Consider the following 18679-nt stretch of genomic DNA (forward strand, 5'->3'; position numbering starts at 1 on the left):
TAGGCTTATTGATTTTATTGAAAAGTGTGGCTAACAGAGCAGTGCTGAGAGCGTTCTCCCGTTGTGTGTCCTGTCAGTCAGAAGAGAGCTGCTGTTAAAACTCAGGAACAAGTGGCTCCACCTACTACCAAATCTACCTCAGCCAAAGTGTCTGCACCGGAGCGCAGCCGGAGGAAGAGGAAGAGGCGCAGATCCACCTACACGTCAGCAGATGATTACTCTGAGGGCTCCAATAAAAGCGCCTCATCTACATCAGGTGTGTGTGTGCCGCTGCTGTCAGAAGAAAACCTAGTCCAAAATGTTCATTAGCTTATAGCTTCATTAACTGTAGCTGTAATTCTGAACATGTTGATTACTCCCTGCTGTAGACTCTGATAGTGAAGCGTCTGTCAGTGAGCAGGATGAGGATAAAAGCCCTTCATCGTCTTGTCAGTTCAGACGGGAGACAAGGGCGACGAGGAGAGCCATGCAGAGCAGGGAGTCTAAGAGGAAACCGGGTGAGAGATGCTGCACGCTCTGATCACCGATGAGTCGGTCGGTCTGTCTGTCTCTGGCTTTATTTCTGTTCTGTTTGTCTGCAGTTACTGAGAGCAGGAGTGAGGAGGAGGATGATGGTGAAGATTCTGATAAATCCAGCTCATTAGAGCGACTTCCGTCAAGCAGGAGCAAGAACAGAAGCACGCGACTGACCAGGAACTCTGCTGCTGACCGCAGGAAGACGGGTATCTATTAAAAAAAAAACCAATTATTTCATAGTGGACAAAGTATATAATGTTTTAAATTGTAATGTTGGCTTTAGCAGTACTGATATTGCAGAGGATTGCAGTATGAAAGATATACAATATCTTTATAAAGCCAAATCACAGCTTCAGAGTTTCTGAGGGAGTTTTCCCATGTTTTCCAATGAAAGGGAGTTATTGTGGTGTAAATACTGCAGTGCAGTCACAATGAGTTTTTAAAATACTGTAATTTTTTGTATTTATTGTTCTAAATTACATCACAGTGTGTCGCTGTAGTCTCTTCTGATCTTATTGTGCATATGGAAAAAAATTGTGGAACCTATACACACTGTGTACGTCTATATCTCAGAGTCGGTGACGGAACAAAATCTTGTATCTACAAAATAGTAATTTTACAGCAGAAGGAAAAACATTCTTAACGTTTAATGTAAGTTAATGTAAAAGGATTTTATTCCCAGTAATTTTAGACCTTTTCTGTTGGTCCGTTCATTCTGAAATTTTTCATAGAGTGTAAAGGATAAAAATGTGTGTGTGTTTGTTTGTTTGTTTGTTTGTTGTCTGTTAACATAATCCTGAAGCTCTCTAATCCTGTGTGTGTCTCAGAGAGCAGTGCTGAGGTAAACGGTCTGAGCAGATCGTCTCGTGTGGATCGCAGAAAATCGCGACACAGCAGTGGTTCTGATGAAGAACCTTCAGACAGAGAAGAGAACTCGCCGGCCCGGAGGCCGAGAAGAACTGCCATGGCCGCAGTCAGTAAGATGAAACTGATGGACGCCTCCGAGGAAGATGACTGTTCTGAGCAGGATGGCCGTGGGAGGAGCAGCGGCCGGCAGCCCCCTCGCACCGGCAAACGTGCCGCGGTCATCCAGAGCAGCTCAGAGTCTGAAGAGCACGACCAACAAGGTACCAAGATCTGCTGAGAATTCTGTGGTGGTGTCCAGTTAAGCCTGCCTCATGGCTACAATCATTAACCTTGCAGTATGTCAGAGATGTACAGTTACCGGCCCCTCTACGTTGTCTGATAACGACGAGACCTCCACAGGATGACCACTGGCCATTTAAGTGGTGGTTCATTCAGAGCACAGCAGTCTGAGACAGTGCTGCACCTGTGTAGCTGGTGTTTCTGATAAGTGTCAGCACTGTACATGCCTAATAAATTGTCAACAGATTTTAACGTATTTTGGTCAAATTATTGTCCTGCGGTTGTTACTCATTTAAGTCTTTTAAAAACACGACGGACTGAATTCGTGTTGTTAGAAGTTTATAAATCTCTCTGACTTGCATGTTTGTTCTGGACAGAGTCGAATGACAGTGAAGCTTCAGCCAGTGAGGAGGAGAAGAGCGAGGAGGCCAGTGCGGACAGTGACTTCTCTCCTGCACAGCATAACGGAGAGAGTAAAAGAGCCAGCCGGCGATCATCTAGGAGGGCTGTTCTGGAAGAAGGTGAAGAACCTGAAACAGAATTAATAAAAAGTTGAATGATAAATTATATCCCTTTCTGGTTTTGACAGAAGTTTAACATTTTTATTCTTTAAATAAGTTAATGCCATGTAAGCCACTGACCCAAACATGTTAACTAAATAACTGTATAAAATTTAAAGTAAGCAGAATTTTTGTTTGTTGCTTCAGTGGCTGAATCAGACAGAAGAATGTTCTAAATACAGTCACAGTACAGGCACACACAATGCAGAATATGTAACACAGATATAGCACAATGCAAAACAATACATTTCTTCAGTTTTTAAAACTATTAAATGATCCTAAAGCTTTAAATCTTTCTGTGACAAATTCCACTCAGATGGTGCAGCATGACAAAAAGCTTGTTCTCCTTATTCAGTGTGTACAACGGGGATCTAAAGTTATGCATTTCAAAAGTGTAGTTTATGGCCCCGTCCCATTTCACCCATCGCCCCTACCACTGAGCCCATAGCCCTGTTTTGCGCATTCACAACTAGAGTCAGGATGTCCTGATTTTTGTTCAGATAGAGGGGTAGGGTGAAGTGTCAGGGCTACATCGCCCTCCAAACAGAGGTTTTTCAGAGGCTCTAAACCGAGATCTGAGAAGAAAAGGAAAGTCAGCAAGATGGCTGTGTGAGCAACCATAGAAACCCACAAATATAAGTATTTTCTCCATTAAAAGTAATTACAATAACTATCGTATTTTCTTAGATTAATGTTGTTTCAGTGTATTCTGGTCATTTTTCTTCATAATAAGTATTAAAGAATCACTAATAGCATGATAACGTTTCAGTAGCTAGCTGGCTAACTTTCCCGTTCCACCTTAAATAGTCCAGCAGTTCTGATGCCTGAAGCGCCAGAATGTAACTGCTGCTCCATTTAAGGTGGAACAGGAAAATCTGAACAAGAACCTGGAGAATCTCTGACTTCAGCTTCATATCACTGAAGAATTAGGGGGGGTGATAATAAATAATTGCCCCCCTCTTTGAAGGCGTCTGATCCCTAAATGTAACTAAAGCCCAGCAGTGAGGAGCTGAACTTTCCCCTCCTCTGCTGTCCCTGCAGACGGGCAGGGTCACCTACAGAGCGGCGCTAGTAGCTGTTAATGAAGTGATGCTCTTTTATTAGAGGGTCTCATTTCAGAGGAAGATCTCAACCCCTGCCCTGTAGCTCAGTTCCAAGGGCTTAGGGTGACACTAGAAAACAAGGGGTAGGGGTAAAAAGAAGAAATGGGACTGGGCCTAAAATTCCTTGTTCCTTTTTGATGCATAAAATAACAGGTAAGAAGGTAATAAACCAAGTACAAATTTATCAAAGTATGCCAATAATAAAAGGGTCCACATTTAGTAGTACATAAAACACAGGCTGTACTGATGTTTGCAGATGTTACCTGTAGCGTAACAGTTTCATGCTTCAGAAGATGTTATAAAACTATGGCTTTGTTTTTTATTTCTGTTGCAGACGATTCCCCTCAAGTCAACGGGCATGGCAAAAACCTCGACCAAGAGGAGAGTGAAGAAAATGATGGAGGAGAAAGTCCAAATGAAAGCGTACATGAGGAGGAAGAGGAAGAGGAGGATTCCATCAGCATAAGGAAGGTGGTCCGGAAGAGCACAAGAGCTGCTGTCAGTAAAATAAAACAACTTGACGAAAGTGAAACAGAAGAAGAAGGGAATCGCTCCAGAACCAGACGACAGAGGAATCTTCCTTGTGAGCAGGAGGCTTCCAAAAGCTCAGACGAGGAAACGGAGGCTCCAAAGGCTGAGAAGCACCCTCATCAGAATGGACGGAAGGTGGATACACAGGACCTTAAATACTCAGAGAAAGCGAGTAAAATGACTGTAAAAAGCCACGAACAAGCATCTGCCTCAAAAGCACGCGCAATCCCCGCAGCCACAGCAGCATTAAAGTCAGGTGCTCACGAATCAGAACTGAGCAGAGTCTCGAAACGCTCTGGTGCTTCAAGAAATAGAATCAAGTCGGAAGATGAAGATGATGAAGTAAACGGAGAGAATCAGAGCAGCAGTGGAGATGAGGCAGTCCCGAACAAAAACAAAGTAAAGTCAAAGTCTGAGAGTTTGGATGGCAGGTCCAATTCTTCTGACTCTGAAAGTGATGAGGTCTCGAACTGGAGAAGCAGGAAAAAGAAGAAGAAGAATGAGGCTGCATCTTCTGAGGAATGGCAGCAGAGCGAGGAATCGGAACAGGACAAGAAACCCAGGAGGAGACCTACCCTGAGAGCCCTCCCCAAGAAGAAGTACATTGTGGAGTCCGAAGATGATGATGATCAACCAGTGAATGGGAAGAGCAGTGCAGGCTCAGTTAAAGAGCCTTCAGGAGGCTCCAAGAGGAAACGTGTCAAGAGTTTGGATTCCGAAGATGAAGGAGAAGATAAAGGCGGGACCAGTGATAATGAAAGCGAGACTGAGAAATGTTCTGGAAAGAGCCGAAAGTCCTCGAAGCACTTCAAACCGGGTTCAGGGTCCGAAAGCGATTCTTTATGTAGAAGGAAGGCGCAGAATGGTCCTTCGCGCAGGCAGCACCGTCCGTCAGACGAGGAGCTCTCTGGTGGACGAGGAAAGCGGAGAAATCTGAAACGGAAGTGCGACAAAAGCTACAGCAGCAGCAGCAGCGAAGGCGGGATGAGCTCAGGCATCCAAGAGTCCAGCGAAGAGTCCAGCTCAGGGTCACGGAGCAGTCCAAAGAGACACGCCACGACGAGGCTGAGGAACCGCAAACGAAGCACCGGACGTCACAGTTCGGACAGCGATGCCTCCTATGGGAAGGCCAGGAAAATTCGGACCAGAAATTTGGGCAAACGGACTGTTTGTTACCGAGACAGCGAATGAACACGGAAGAGGACAAACATCTCAGCAAGTGAAAACATTGTCAATAAATTTGATATTTAATGTTTCTCATTGTATGAGAGCTGTAAGAATATCATAAGGTGATTTAGACAGATTCTAGAAATGTTTTATCACACTCTTTAAAAACATGGTTCTTCAGTAAAGAAAATGGTCAAAGAACCTTTTGCCTTATAGCACCAAAACAGGGTTCTGCTTTAAGCTGTACCAATAGAATAACCCTTTTTGGTGCTATATGGAGCCCTTTGTAGAACCATCTACAGCACGTTCTCCATCAATCTGAAAAACCTTTCATGATGCAAAGAAACCTTTACTCATTGAGTGTTTGTGGTTCTTTAAAGAAATGTTTTCTTTACCAAAGAACCTTTGAAGAACCATCTTTTTTTTTTTTTAAGTGTGTGGTTTTAAATCAGTTTATTTTGAGAAGTGTCTGATGTTATTTCACCTTCTGGTTAACAGTCGCTGCTTCTTCTACGTTCAGGCATTCTCCCTTCATGAGAGAGCTTTGGGTTTCTTTGGGTTATCAGATGGGCTCCTTCCTCCCTGATTTAAGCCCCTCAAACCCTTCAGAAGGGCAGAGCTGTAGAACCAGCATCCTGTGGTCCACATCTTTAGAGGGAAATCAGGAAAAATCCCCTAATTCTAACTAAATTTTAGACACAAAGCCAAATTAACCTCCAGCTTTAAATGTGTTCTTTAAGCGTTTAACTTAAGTACTTCATGTTTTATGTTTGATCAGTGAAAGCGTCTTGCGTCGGCAGTTTGCTTCCGTTGAGCGTTATTTCTGTAAATGATCTACGACATGTTGTGGAAAACTGTATTATCTGCTACTCGACACTTTTACCTCATAAAATGACTTAAAACAAGTCAAAATGTATAGAAATGTGTTGAACATCGTATGATATTCTTACAGCAGTCTCAGAAGGAGAAATATTAGACTCATCAACTACATTTATGATTTCACTCGCGGAGGTGTGGTCTTTTTTTTGAGGTGAAGGACTGATTGGACTGTCTGGGACATGAACTGAAGACCTTGAAGACGACTTGATTGTCCCAGATATGAAGAAGAGTAGCAGCACTGGATTCTCCTCTACATACTGTGAATCACTTTCAGGGATATTTATACTTTCTGTTGGAAAAAAGAAAGATTTCTGTACAGATGCTACTGGTTTGGCTGCTCAAACCAGCCCCGTTATTTGTTTTCTGTAATTTGGCCAACAGGAATGACTTATTTAGTGAAGCATTGTCTGCTTGGGTGCTATCTTTAATATACCTCCTGCTTAAATCGAGCATATTTTGCTGGCTTGCACTAAAACGGCACACTGTACTGAGGTATTTCTACACTAGATCTGCATTAGAAACTCAGGGGTCAACTACGTTTACCATTTTCAGACTTATTTTTCCTTGTTTGTTTGCTGAGGTCGAGGATGAGTTGTGCATAACTGTGATGAGCGTTCTTCCTTGATTGACACTCCTTGAAAAAGCCACATAAATTGCGTTCTGTTCTTGTTTAAGGGATTTTTGAGCCGATAACGTTCAACGTTTCCTATTTGTTTTCTATTTGAGTTGGGCTGTACATACAAAATATGAGTTCTTTTTCTTTCCAGAGTTTTCTGAGAATCACTTTGTAGCAAATGCTTTGCATATTTAAATTTGTTGAGTATTATTTTGTATGAAACAAAGCGTTTTCTTGCCATATTGTATGAATTGGTACATATTTGCTGAGTACGGGGAATCAAGTCAGTACTTGCTGCAAAAATAGTGTGATTTCTCATATTGGGAAGACGTTTTAGTGACCTGTTTATGTACTTTTCAGTATTGATTCATTTTCCCACTTTAACTTATGAACGGTGAGTGACTTTTGTACCCGTCTGATTGACTTCAGTAGTGTTGGAGGTGATGACATTTTTTCTTAATGTCTTTCTTTTGCATAAAGCCGACTCTGATGCCAGTTTCTCTGATGTGGAGTCTGAGAGATGCTGAAGTGAGAGCTGGATGAGTTTATGATGAATAAAATAGCCTGCAGTTTAACGGCAGAACGGATTGTAAGCCTGTTTTTCATGAAGTTTGAGTAAAAGAGGCTTTATCTGTCATTTCAGCTGCATACAAGTACAAAAACAAGTGGAACGACATCCCTCCAGGACCGACAAAGGACCACAAGTGCAAAACAACGCAATGTACACATAAATATGAAACATCACGGGCAGTACATGGTGATGAAAGTATGTGGAGAGATTGAGCTTTCGGAGTTTATCACGGTGTTGTAAGCTGACCGTAACCTTTAGTCTGTGTTCAGATTCACACATGACGTGTCACTCTTACAACGAGGAGGCTTTACAGTGCTGTGATCTTAATGTACAACTCTGGAAAACCTCCAAGTGTCTGTGCAAGTTGCTTGCAGTCAGTTGATTGCAAAAGTCGGACTCGCCATCACTGCTGTTAGTCACATTTTCAGCTCAGTCCGTGGCGTCAATAAAACGTACAGGGGAAGTCCACCAACTGTCCAAATTACCTGCATAATTAGACAGCTAAGGTGTGAAACTCTGTTCTAGAGAAACTTGGCGAGTCAGAACTGTTCACAGTGGTGGTGATGGGAACCAGACGTCCCTCTAAAAGCTCCTCACAGTGGTGGTGATGGGAACCAGACGTCCCTCTAAAAGCTCCTCACTGAAAGTTCCTACATGAAATGGTTCTGAATTCACTGCCTGATGACTGAGACGCTGTTTTATGAGAGTTTAGAGAACTTCAACTCCATTCATGGTGGAGGGAGACATGCAGGGCGCTGTGCGGCAAAATAGTCCCCAAAGAAAACTCATTATTCCAGATGTTACGCTGTTTTCCATCATCAGCATTCCATATAAACTTATAAGCTCAGAAGACTCGTGTAGGTTCTCTGGTGGTTCTGGATGGTAAATAAAGTGTCTATATCTGTGTTGTAGTCATGGTGACCCCTGGTTCCCATCACCACCACTGTAAAGACATCTGAACCATTTCATGCCAAATCAGAGTTCCCCTTTAACAGAGTACAGTGTTCAGTAGTGCAGAGGATCATTCAGGAACTCACAGTTGAACACCTGAAATGTTTTGTTCAAAACTGGCTTTACATGATGTTCACTGTCAATACATAGTTGTATGCAAAAGTTTGTGCGCATCACATAAGTTACAACACATTTTATAATTTTATGTCCTCCAATATGTTAAACTCCGCAAATAATCGGAAATGATGCACAAAAATTTGCAGAAAAAAGCCTTTATTTTTCAGCCTGTTGAGGATGTTAACTTATTTACCACTAAGAAAATCAACACATGTAACCAGGGATGTTCAAACCTTTGCATACATGTTTGAGAACTGACAAAATATTGTATGAATTATGTTGATTTTATTAAAACTACTGATTGAGCCTTCCATTTTCCCACTACCGAAATAATTTTACCAAATGTTTGTGATCATTTCAGGTCATTTTTAGCTCAGAAACTCAGCCAGTACATGACTACAGCTTTGGACAGCTGTTCACACATAAAATCATCAAATTTCTCATTAAAACACAAAAAAATGCTGAACTCCAGAAAATATGGAGATTCTTAGTGTTTGTCACAGACGTTCAGATTTTGGGACACATTTACTTTAAAACAATGGAATCTAACTGCTCACAATGTGGCCATGAGGGACAGGGATGCAGCCTCACTTCCTGCTCTAAAATGTAGGGGTGTGGCTAAAATGAGGCTCCGCCTACTGACTAAAACTGTTGTGGTGATTTTTTTTTTCTTTTTTTGCTTAAAATTTAAACTCATATCTAAAAAGATTGACAGTGAAAACGTTTTATTTTCCCAAGTGTAAATTTAGGGGTTGATGTTTGGACAGAAATGCCCCAATAAAAAACACCCTCTCTAAGTGAGGATTTTCTCTCCAATTTCTAGTTGTATCCAGTTTCACCCACTAGTTAGGACCCCCCCAATCTCAGAATACCTCCAGTGCTAGGAGTGTGAAGGCTAACACAGGCTTCTTGTGAGTGCTGAGAAGCTCCACTGCATCTTTTCAAACTGCTGCTCACATAACGTCAGCTGAACACACTCGGAGGAGAACACTAACCGGCAGATCTAGTACATCAGCTAAGAGATTTTAGCATCAGGCTGAGTGATCCTCACCATCCTGCCCATCACCGGGAATCGAACTCACAACCTTAAGGGCAAAGCTTAGATGGTTGCGCCACTTGAGAGGGTCTTTTGTCTTTTCTAGTGTTTCAACAACATTTAATTTTAAGTTCTTCAATTATTAAAATATACCATATTTCCAAAACTATTTGCTTGTCTGGCTTCACACACATTCTTAATCCATAGGGTTTAATATGATGTCGGCGCACCCTTTGCAGCCATAACAGCAGTTTAAGAGACCCTCTAAAAGACCTGGAGCTTGACAACCTGCACATTGGTGGTAAAGCGGAGTTTGGAGCGGGAACAAATACCTTACATTCCCTTCTTACTTGTTGGCCAACAGTCTGCACCACAGGACTAGGCCACGTCTTTGGTAGCCCACCGGATTTCCACCATCGATGAAATTCCAGTGCGTCAACGACCCTACCGGCTTTCCCTGGAAAAGCAACAAATCATCAAGAAGGAAGTCGACCAGATGTTGGCACGAGGCATTATCTGTCCCTCAATTTCGCCATGGGCATCACCAGCATTGCCACAATTATATAAAGCCGAGCCCCTCGGCCTGCAGACTGCTTCTACAGACATTAGTGAAAGAATGGGTCGCTCTCAGGAGCTCAGTGAATTCCAGCGTGGTGCCGTGATCGGACGCCACCTGTGCAGCAAGTCCAGTCGTGAAATTTCCTCACTACTAAAAATTCCACAGTCAACTGTCAGTGGGATTATAACAAAGTGGAAGCGATTGGGAACGACAGCAACTCAGCCACGAAGTGGTCGGCCATGTAAAATGACAGAGCGGTCAGCGGATGCTGAGGGGCATAGTGCGCAGAGGTCACCGACTTTCTGCAGAGTCAATCACTACAGACCTACAGACATCTGAGTGGCCTTCAGATCAGCTCAAGAACAGCGTAGAGAGCTTCATGGAATGAGTTTCCTTGGCCGAGCAGCTGAACTCAAGCCTTACAGGCCTCAACCCGATAGAACACCTTTGGGATGAATTAGAGTGGAGACTGTGAGCCAGACCTTCTCGTCTAACATCAATTACCGACCTCATAAATGTGCTTCTGGAAGAACGGTCAAAAATTCCCCTGAACACACTCCTAACCCTTATGGAAAGCCTTCCCAGAAGAGTCGAAGCTGTTATAGTTGCAAAGGGTGGGCCGACATCATATTAAACCTTATGGATTAAGAATGGGAAGTCACTCAAGTTCATATATGTGTGAAGCCAGATGACCGAATACTTTTGGCAATATAGTGTGTATTTAAGATGGGAAAGTTTCATTAAACCAAAACATTTCGTAAAGGTGCAAGAAAGTTGTGAGGAGTAATGGAGAAGAACTGGTTCTTAAAGAGTTCCATTTCATATCTAATCCTGACGTTCTTTAATCGTAGGGGTGAAATTAATCTTTAACGCAGTGTTCTCTGCGGAGATAAGGATCCTAATCAGAAGACGTTAGCGGAGATGAGAGCTTTGATCATCTGGCTGACCTTGTATCTCATGGTCCAATCAGACGGCTGGAAGCTCTGCTCGCTGCAGTCGAATGTGGAGTATGGAGTCTGTATAAAAGCTGTAGGTGTGTTTTGGTCTCTGATTCAGAGCTGCTACAGATTATTGATGATAAATGGGCTAGATGGTCATTAGGCTGGTGTATTAGGAGTTGAGAGGTGATGCAAGTGTGTGCCTGGACTCCACCCTCTCCAAACTGAGAAGATAAACAACTTTATCAGCTGAACTTTGACACTAACGTGAAGATTGTGACACAGTCACGTCTCCAACTATAAAAGGCTGAGGTCTGTACTCTGTGTCCACCTTCTGTCCACATCCTGACCCTCTCACTCAGAAACTCACTCAGCCTCACCATGCCTGCTGACTATAATGGACGATGGGAGATGGTGAGCAATGAGAACTTTGAGGAGCTCATGAAGAGTCTGGGTAAGTACAGCCGAGCTGCTCTCTCATTTGTTGGGAGTTCAGGAGCCAAACTGAAGGTCTTACATGTTCTCATGAGATTAACTACCAACATCACTAGGAAGTGAATCAACCAGTCAAACTTTGGGACCAATTGCATGAGACAGAACATCTTGTGGAAATTCTAGAAACGTCACCAACTGTGAATCTAAGAAGTCCAAGAAGTGTTCTGGTTAGTTGTCATGACTGCAAAATAGCATTTCTTTGAACAGCCATTAGCTCAGCGCTAACATACTGCTGGAATCCCATAAGGGTGCTAGCTGGAAATAGCATTATTTCTGATATTGCTGAACTGAAGGCCTCTAAAAGTCAAAGTTGTCCACTGCTTAGTTGTTGTACTACAGATTATATTCAGTTTCTCTGTATAAATTGTTAGCCTCACAGTTAACACACACAGCCCCCCTCCCTTAGTTACCCTCTCATCAAAGATCAGCACCCCCACAGGGCTACCCCTCGGCAGGTATCATTTGGGAGGTGGATCATTCTTTTTTTTTTTTTTTAGTGGACCTGACAAAATGGACAGTGAGTGTAAATGCATGTACCTAGTGAAGTGCATTTGATTCTTATGGTTCTTTGCAAAGTGATTCAGTGATTCAGTGATTTGTTTTATAGCTAGAGTGGAACTGTGTGCAAATGTTACCCCTTTTGGTGCAATATAGAACCCTTTTCAAAAACGGTTCTATATAGAATACAGCACATTCTCCGTCAATCTGAAGGACCCATTTCAGCATGCAGAGAACCCTTTAATCGTGCAAAGGTTTCTTGAAGTGTTCATGGTTCTATTTTGAACCATTTTATTTAAGTGCATTTGATTCTTATGGTTCTTTGAGAAGTGATTCAGTGATGTTTCATAGCTAAAGTGGAACTCACTTAAACACTTTCCTCAAATATAAACATAGTTCTGTGTGCAAATGTTACCAGTTGCATAAAGAGTCGTATAAACTTCTCTCCATGATTCAGTTTGGTTATTTTGGCACTCCTGTTTCATTCAGACTGATGCATTTTTTCACTCTTACTTTGTAGATTTAGATTCAGATCTGCCCAAGGTCAGTCATCCTTCAAAAACAAACAAAAGAAAGCACTGGCTGAACATGCTCTTGATGATCTCATGAACTTAGAAGAGATTTTAGGCTCCAAACTCCCATCAGTAGGTCTGGATTTGTGCAGAACTGAGTTTAATATACAGTTATTAATAATAAGAGTAAATAAAGAGTGAATGCTGAGTGTTACACAGTACAATGTCCTGCAGAGTCATAAATGCAGAGTCAGGTCAGTTCAGAGTCTGATGAGGTCAGCATTCTAGATAAGACTGAGATTAGATAATTGGGTTACTGATCAGCCTCTGAAACAGATTTATAATGGACAGTACTAAGCTGATGTTCTCCAGGTTCTAATCATTATGAGTGACTGTCTCTCTCTCTCTGTCTCCCCCCCTCTCCCTCTCTCTCTCTCTCTGCCTCCCCCCCTCTCCCTCTCTCTCTCTCTCTGCCTCCCCCCCTCTCCCTCTCTCTGTCTCTCTCTCTCTCTTTCAGACATAGACTTTGCGACCCGTAAGATCGCGGCTCACCTCTCCCAGACGAAGGTCATCGTCCAGAATGGAGATAAATTTGAGACCAAAACTCTGAGCACCTTCAGAAACTACGAGGTCAACTTCACCGTTGGGGAAGAGTTCGAGGAGCACACCAAGGGCCTGGACAACAGAGTGGTCAAGGTGAGTACGACAGTGCGTGACAGTAAATTCTGAATTAAAGGGTCAGCTTTATTGTTATTATACATACACGGGGATCAGAATAATCAAACAGGTTCAGTCTGCTTCTCTGGTGCATAAACACTGAGACTGAGACACGCTGAGTATGATGACACAACAAACACCTAGACAATTCCCAAGCATAATGAGCAATAAATAGACAATACAATGAATACAGAATAAACTAGACACAAAATCTTCTTCTTCTTTCGGCTGCTCCCTTTAGGGGTGGCCACAGCGGATCATCTGCCTCCATCTTGCCCTCTCCACTGCCTCCTCTACTTTTACACCAACCATCTCCATGTCCACCTTCACTACATCCATAAACCTTCTCTGAGGTCTACCTCTTCTCCTTCTACCCGGCAGCTCCATCTCCAACATTCTTTGCCCAATATATCCACTATTCCTCCTCAACACATGTCCAAACCATCTCAACCTGGCCTCTCTGACTTTATCTCCAAACTGCTCCACCTTCACTGTCCCTCTGATCTGCTCATTTCTGATCTTGTCCATCCTTGTCACTCCCAACGAAAATCTCAGCATCTTCATCTCCGCCACCTCCAGCTCAGCCTCCTGTCTTTTAGACAGAGCCACAGTCTCCAAACCAAACATCATAGCAGGACGCACTGCTGTCTTGTAAACCTTCCCTTTCACTCTTGCTGCTATCCTTCTGTCAGATATCAGCCCTGATACCCGTCTCCACCCACTCCATCCTGCCTGCACCCTCTTCTTCACCTCTTTTCTACACTGTCCATTGCTCTAGAAACCATCTGTCACTCCAACTGCACACCTCACCACTGTCTCACTATCCTCATACATGTCCTGCACCACCCTAACATACTTTTCAGCTACACCTGACTTCCTCATACAGTACCACAGTTCCTGTCTTGGCACCCTATCATCTGCCTTCTCTAGATCCACAAAGACACAATGCAGCTCCTTCTGACCTTCTCTGTACTTCTCTACCAACACTCTCAACACAAAAACTGCATCTGTGGTGCTCTTTCTGGGCATGAAACCAAACTGCTGCTCACTGATCTGAACCTCTCGCCTTAGCCTTGCTTCAACAACTCTTTCCCATACCTTCATGGTGTGGCTCATCAACTTTATACCTCTGTAGTTACTGCAGCTCTGCACATCACCCTTGTTCTTAAAAGTGGGGACCAGTGCACTGCTTCTCCACTCATCAGGCGTCCTCACACTCTCCAGGGTTTTGTTAAACAACCTGGTTAAAAAGTCCACTGCCTTCTCTCCTAAACATCTCCATACCTCCACAGGTCTGTCATCTGGACCAACTGCCTTTCCATTCTTCATCCTTTTTAAAGCTGCCCTCACTTCCACCTTACTAATTCTCTGCACTTCCTGATCCACTATCTCTCCCCCCGTTGTCCTCCTCTCTCTCTCGTTTTCCTCATTCATTAGTTCTTCAAAGTCCTCCTTCCATCTACTCATCACTCTCTGTTCACTCACTAGTACATTTCCCTCTCTATCCTTTATCAGCCTAACCTGCTGTACATCCTTTCCAGCTCTATCTCTCTGTTTAGCCAAGCGATACAAGTCCTTTACTCCTTCTTTACTGTCCAGCCTCTCATACAGCTCATCATAGGCCTGAGCCTTTGCCTTTGCCACCATTCTTTTCGCTATGCGACCAGCCTCACAGCACTCCTGCCTACTTCCTTCATCTCTCTGGTTATCCCACTTTTTCTTAGCTGCCTTCTTCTTCTGAATACTCTCCTGGACTTCCTCATTCCACCACCAACTTTCCTAGTCTTCTTTCCTCTGACCAGACGAAACACCCAACACATTCCTGCCAGTTTCTCTCACCACCTTAGCTGTAGCTTCCCAGTCCTCAGGTAGCTCCTCACTGCCCCCAAGGGCCTGTTGCAATTTTTCCCTGAACTGCCTGCAACCATCCTCCTCCTTCTGCTTCCACCATCTAATCTTTGGCTCTGTCTTCACTCTCTTCCTCTTCTTTGTTTCTAACCTCATTCTACAGACAACCACCCTATGCTGCCTTGCTACACTTTCCCCTGGCACCACTTTACAATCTCCAATCTCCTTTAGGTGGCATCTCCTGCTAAGGATATAATCCACCTGTGTGCACCTCCCTCCACTCTTGTATGTCACCCTGTGTTCTTCCCTCTTCTGAAAATACGTGTTCACCACAGCCATTTCCATTCTCTCTGCAAAATCTACAACCATCTGACCTTCTGCATTTCTGTCTTTCACACCATACATTCCCAGCACCTCTTCATCCCCTCTGTTCCCTTCACCAACATGTCCATTAAAGTCTGCACCAATCACCAATCTCTCCTCTCTAGGGACACCATCTACCACTTCATCCATCTTACTCCAAATTCCTCTTTCTCCTCTAACTGACAACCAACCTGTGGTGCATATGAACTGACCACATTCAAAATTACACCATCAACCTCCAACTTCAGGCTCATGATCCTGTCTGACACTCTCTTTACATCCAGAACACTTTTCCCAAGCTGTTCCTTTAGGATTATCCCTACTCCATTTCTCTTCCACTCTACACCATGATAGAACAGTTTGAATCCACCTCCAATGTTCCTGGCCTTGCTTCCTTTCCATCTGGTCTCCTGGACACACAGAATATGTACCTTCCTTCTCTCCATCATGTCTGCAAGCTCTCTGCCTTTACCAGTCATTGTCCCTATGTTCAGAGTCCCTACTCTAACCTCCACACTCCTGCCTTTCCTTCTCTCTCGCTGCCGTCTATAACCCGCCTTCCTCCTCTCCTCTCTGATGGTCTTCGACCTACAGTAGTCCAATTTCCACCGGCACCCTGTAAAGTTCTTCACACATGGTTCTTCAAGGGTTCTTAACTAAAGCAAATGTTTCTATGTAGAACCATAAACACTCAAAGAACCCTTTGCATGATTAAAGGGTTCTTTGCACTGTGATCTTCAGATGGATGAAGTATTTGCTGTAGATGGTTCTATATAGAACCTTCTTGAAAAGAGTTCTATACAGCACCAAAAATGTTGACATCGTACTGAAAGAAGAACCCCTTTTTGGTGCAATATAGAACCCTTTTCAAAAACGGTTCTATATAGAATACAGCACATTCACCATCAATCTGTAGGACCCATTTCAGCAGGCAGAGAACCATTTAATTATACAAAGGTTTCTTGAAGTGTCCATGGTTCTATTTTGAACCATTTTATTTACTAAAGAACCCTTGAAGAACCATCTTTTTTTATATATATAACCCTACATTTTGTACAGTGTCCTTGAGAGTTGAGAAAGGCGCTTTTAAATTATATTATTTATTAAATATTATTATTATTATTATTATTATCTTTTTTTAAGTGTATAGGATTTTACAAGTCAGAAACCATTTAGGACTGAAACACTACATGTACACGCACTTCTATGCATCGATACACTTCTGTGTCTGTTTTAGGTATATGTACCGTCGTCCTACTAGTACATGTGCGGCATCGATGTCCTTTTCTCGGTGTTTATGCACCAGGGAAGCACCTCAAAATTTCCCATATGAATGAAGGGCGGAACTACGTGACCAAAAGCTCTTGCAATCTATTATTATGGCAGGATTCAAGTATGCAGCAACACCCTAGCAACCAACTGAAATACCATATCAACTTTCTAGCAACAGCATAATAACCACCTGAAATACCAAAGCAGCTGCCTAGCAACAACTTAGGTACCACGACAACCATGCAGCAACACCCTAACAACCACCTGACATACTATAGCAGCTACCTAGCGACATCCTTGCAATTACCAGATTTCCAATAGCAACCACATAGCAACACCCTAACAACTGCCTGTGATACGGAAGTAGCCAGATAGCAACTTCTTAACATAGCCACCATTTAGCAACACCTGAACCTGGAACTGATTAACTGCTTGTTCTTCTGGAAGCGCACAGGTGAGCGTAAACTGGGTTATATGAGCTGTGTGTGTGTTTCAGACGCTGGTTCAGTGGGACGGAGACAAGCTGGTCTGCGTGCAGACAGGTGAAAAGAAGAACCGAGGATGGAAACATTGGATTGAGGGAGATCTGCTGCATCTGGTAAATACCAATATTAATGAGTAATCAACACTGATTAGTTGACTATTTAAGGATACATTTACAAACAAATTTCAAAACATTTAAAACTATCACCACAAGCAGATACACTTCTCTAGAACTGCTTAGGACCCCAACAACAGGCTCCTTTATTATTATTATTATTACTATAGCTTTCATGTGTCAGTGCTTCAAAATAAAATTAATTTATATGCCACCCAAAATAGAGGTGTGCCCATCCAACCATATACGCAGATTAAGTTCACTAATAATTAACGTAATTTAGTTTAGAATTATTTTACATTTGAAACCTTTAAAATCCTTGCATGTTACAAATTGGGCAGCTTTGTTCAACTAGTGAAATAAAAAAAAAAGTTTTTTAAATGTGCAGCACAACCAACAACAAAGGACTTTTATTCTGATGTGCTTTTAAGAAACAGATCAGAGAATTGCATCTTCTCTCATGAAGTGGTACCATTATAAATGGCATAAAATAAATGTGTTGCATATCGTTTTTATTGTATATTTCATGGCATTTATTAATTATTGGTATCGTTTCATCATGAAGCAAGATGCTGATTTTTTCTGTTTCTTAAATGCATGTCAGAATAAGTCCTTTGTTTTGTGTGTGTGTGTGTGTGTGTGTGTGTGTATATATAGTGGCAAGAAAAAGTATGTGAACCTCTTGAAATTTTATGGTTTTCTGCATTAACTTGTCATATACACACACACACACACATATACATATATATATATATATATAAAAATCTCAATCATTATCTACTATTATTATTATTATTGATCCTTGGAGTGTTATTGTGGTGTGGTTATATGTTTCTGTCTCTATCAGGAGGTCACCTGTGAGGACAATGTGTGCCATCAGGTGTTCAAGAAGAAGCAGTAAAGCTCTCAGCCTGCACTCATTCTCCTGTGATCACTACCTGCATCTGATTTGACTGTACATACTGTACATATTCACATGCAATTTTAATAAAAGGCTGTAACCAGATCAGAAATGATGTGGCTGTTTTTAAGATAAAGTAGTGTGAATATCATATGACGTAAGAAATTCCAACCTCAGAGGAGAAAAGTAAGTAAAGTGTAGGATATGGGCTCTTTAATAATCAGCATAAACTGAATGAAGATGTGAAGACTTTCAAATTGATAGTTAAGTTATAACTTCAGCCCCTTTAAATCCAGTTATTTTACATTCCAACACATTATTATTCAGTAACTACACAGAAAACAAGAACTGTGCGTCAGGAGCTTCACGAAATGGGTTTCTATGGCCGAGCAGCTGCACGCAAGCCTAAGATCACTATACGCAATGCCAAGAGTCGGTGGATGCCAGGAGGACGTTACCTTCGAGAATGCACAGTGCCAACAGTAAAGTTTGGTGGAGGAAGGATAATGAGCTGGGCTGTTTTTCAGGGTTTGGGCCCCTTATATCCAGTGAAGGGTGATGTTGATGCTACAGCGCAACAATATTTTACACAATTATTCAGAATTCACAGTATGAATGGGCAATAGCTGCTGGAGATCTGCACTGTGAATTCTGTAGATCAGAAACTGGAAGATCTGCCACATCTACACTCACCTTTAATCACTGAAATGACCATTGACCCAATCAAAAGGTACTTACATACAGCGATTGGCCAACTTGAGATTACAACTCTGTTATCCTTACTG

General features: G+C 42.5%; 2 protein-coding genes across 2 annotated transcripts in view; both read left to right on the forward strand.

The window, feature by feature from the left end:
• brwd1 (bromodomain and WD repeat domain containing 1) overlaps window positions 1–5299 on the forward strand; it is a 46944-nt gene extending 41645 nt beyond the window's left edge. Inside the window, exons 38-43 of the mRNA XM_017681571.2 lie at window positions 78–256; window positions 369–497; window positions 582–722; window positions 1344–1643; window positions 2040–2183; window positions 3660–5299. Coding sequence (XP_017537060.1) covers window positions 78–256; window positions 369–497; window positions 582–722; window positions 1344–1643; window positions 2040–2183; window positions 3660–5047 — 2281 coding nt within the window. The 3' untranslated portion in view covers window positions 5048–5299. The remainder of the gene's footprint in view (window positions 1–77; window positions 257–368; window positions 498–581; window positions 723–1343; window positions 1644–2039; window positions 2184–3659) is intronic.
• A 5686-nt stretch (window positions 5300–10985) lies between these two features.
• rbp2a (retinol binding protein 2a, cellular) lies at window positions 10986–18006 on the forward strand. The gene is made up of 4 exons (XM_017681572.2): window positions 10986–11144; window positions 12713–12891; window positions 16892–16993; window positions 17841–18006. Exons 1-4 carry the CDS (start codon window positions 11072–11074, stop codon window positions 17892–17894), a joined length of 408 nt encoding a protein of 135 aa, XP_017537061.1. The 5' UTR covers window positions 10986–11071; the 3' UTR covers window positions 17895–18006.
• Window positions 18007–18679: the final 673 nt, after the last annotated feature.

Source organism: Pygocentrus nattereri, chromosome 19 (assembly GCF_015220715.1).
Source record: "Pygocentrus nattereri isolate fPygNat1 chromosome 19, fPygNat1.pri, whole genome shotgun sequence".
Classification (NCBI taxonomy): Eukaryota; Metazoa; Chordata; class Actinopteri; order Characiformes; family Serrasalmidae; genus Pygocentrus; species Pygocentrus nattereri.

Coding starts and splice junctions, on each gene's coding strand:
- rbp2a (XM_017681572.2), top strand. CDS start 11,072: ATGCCTGCTGACTATAATGGACGATGGGAGATGGTGAGCAATGAGAAC. Junction 11,145..12,712: donor GGAGCTCATGAAGAGTCTGG/GTAAGTACAGCC, acceptor TCTCTCTTTCAG/ACATAGACTTTGCGACCCGT. Junction 16,994..17,840: donor AGGGAGATCTGCTGCATCTG/GTAAATACCAAT, acceptor TGTCTCTATCAG/GAGGTCACCTGTGAGGACAA.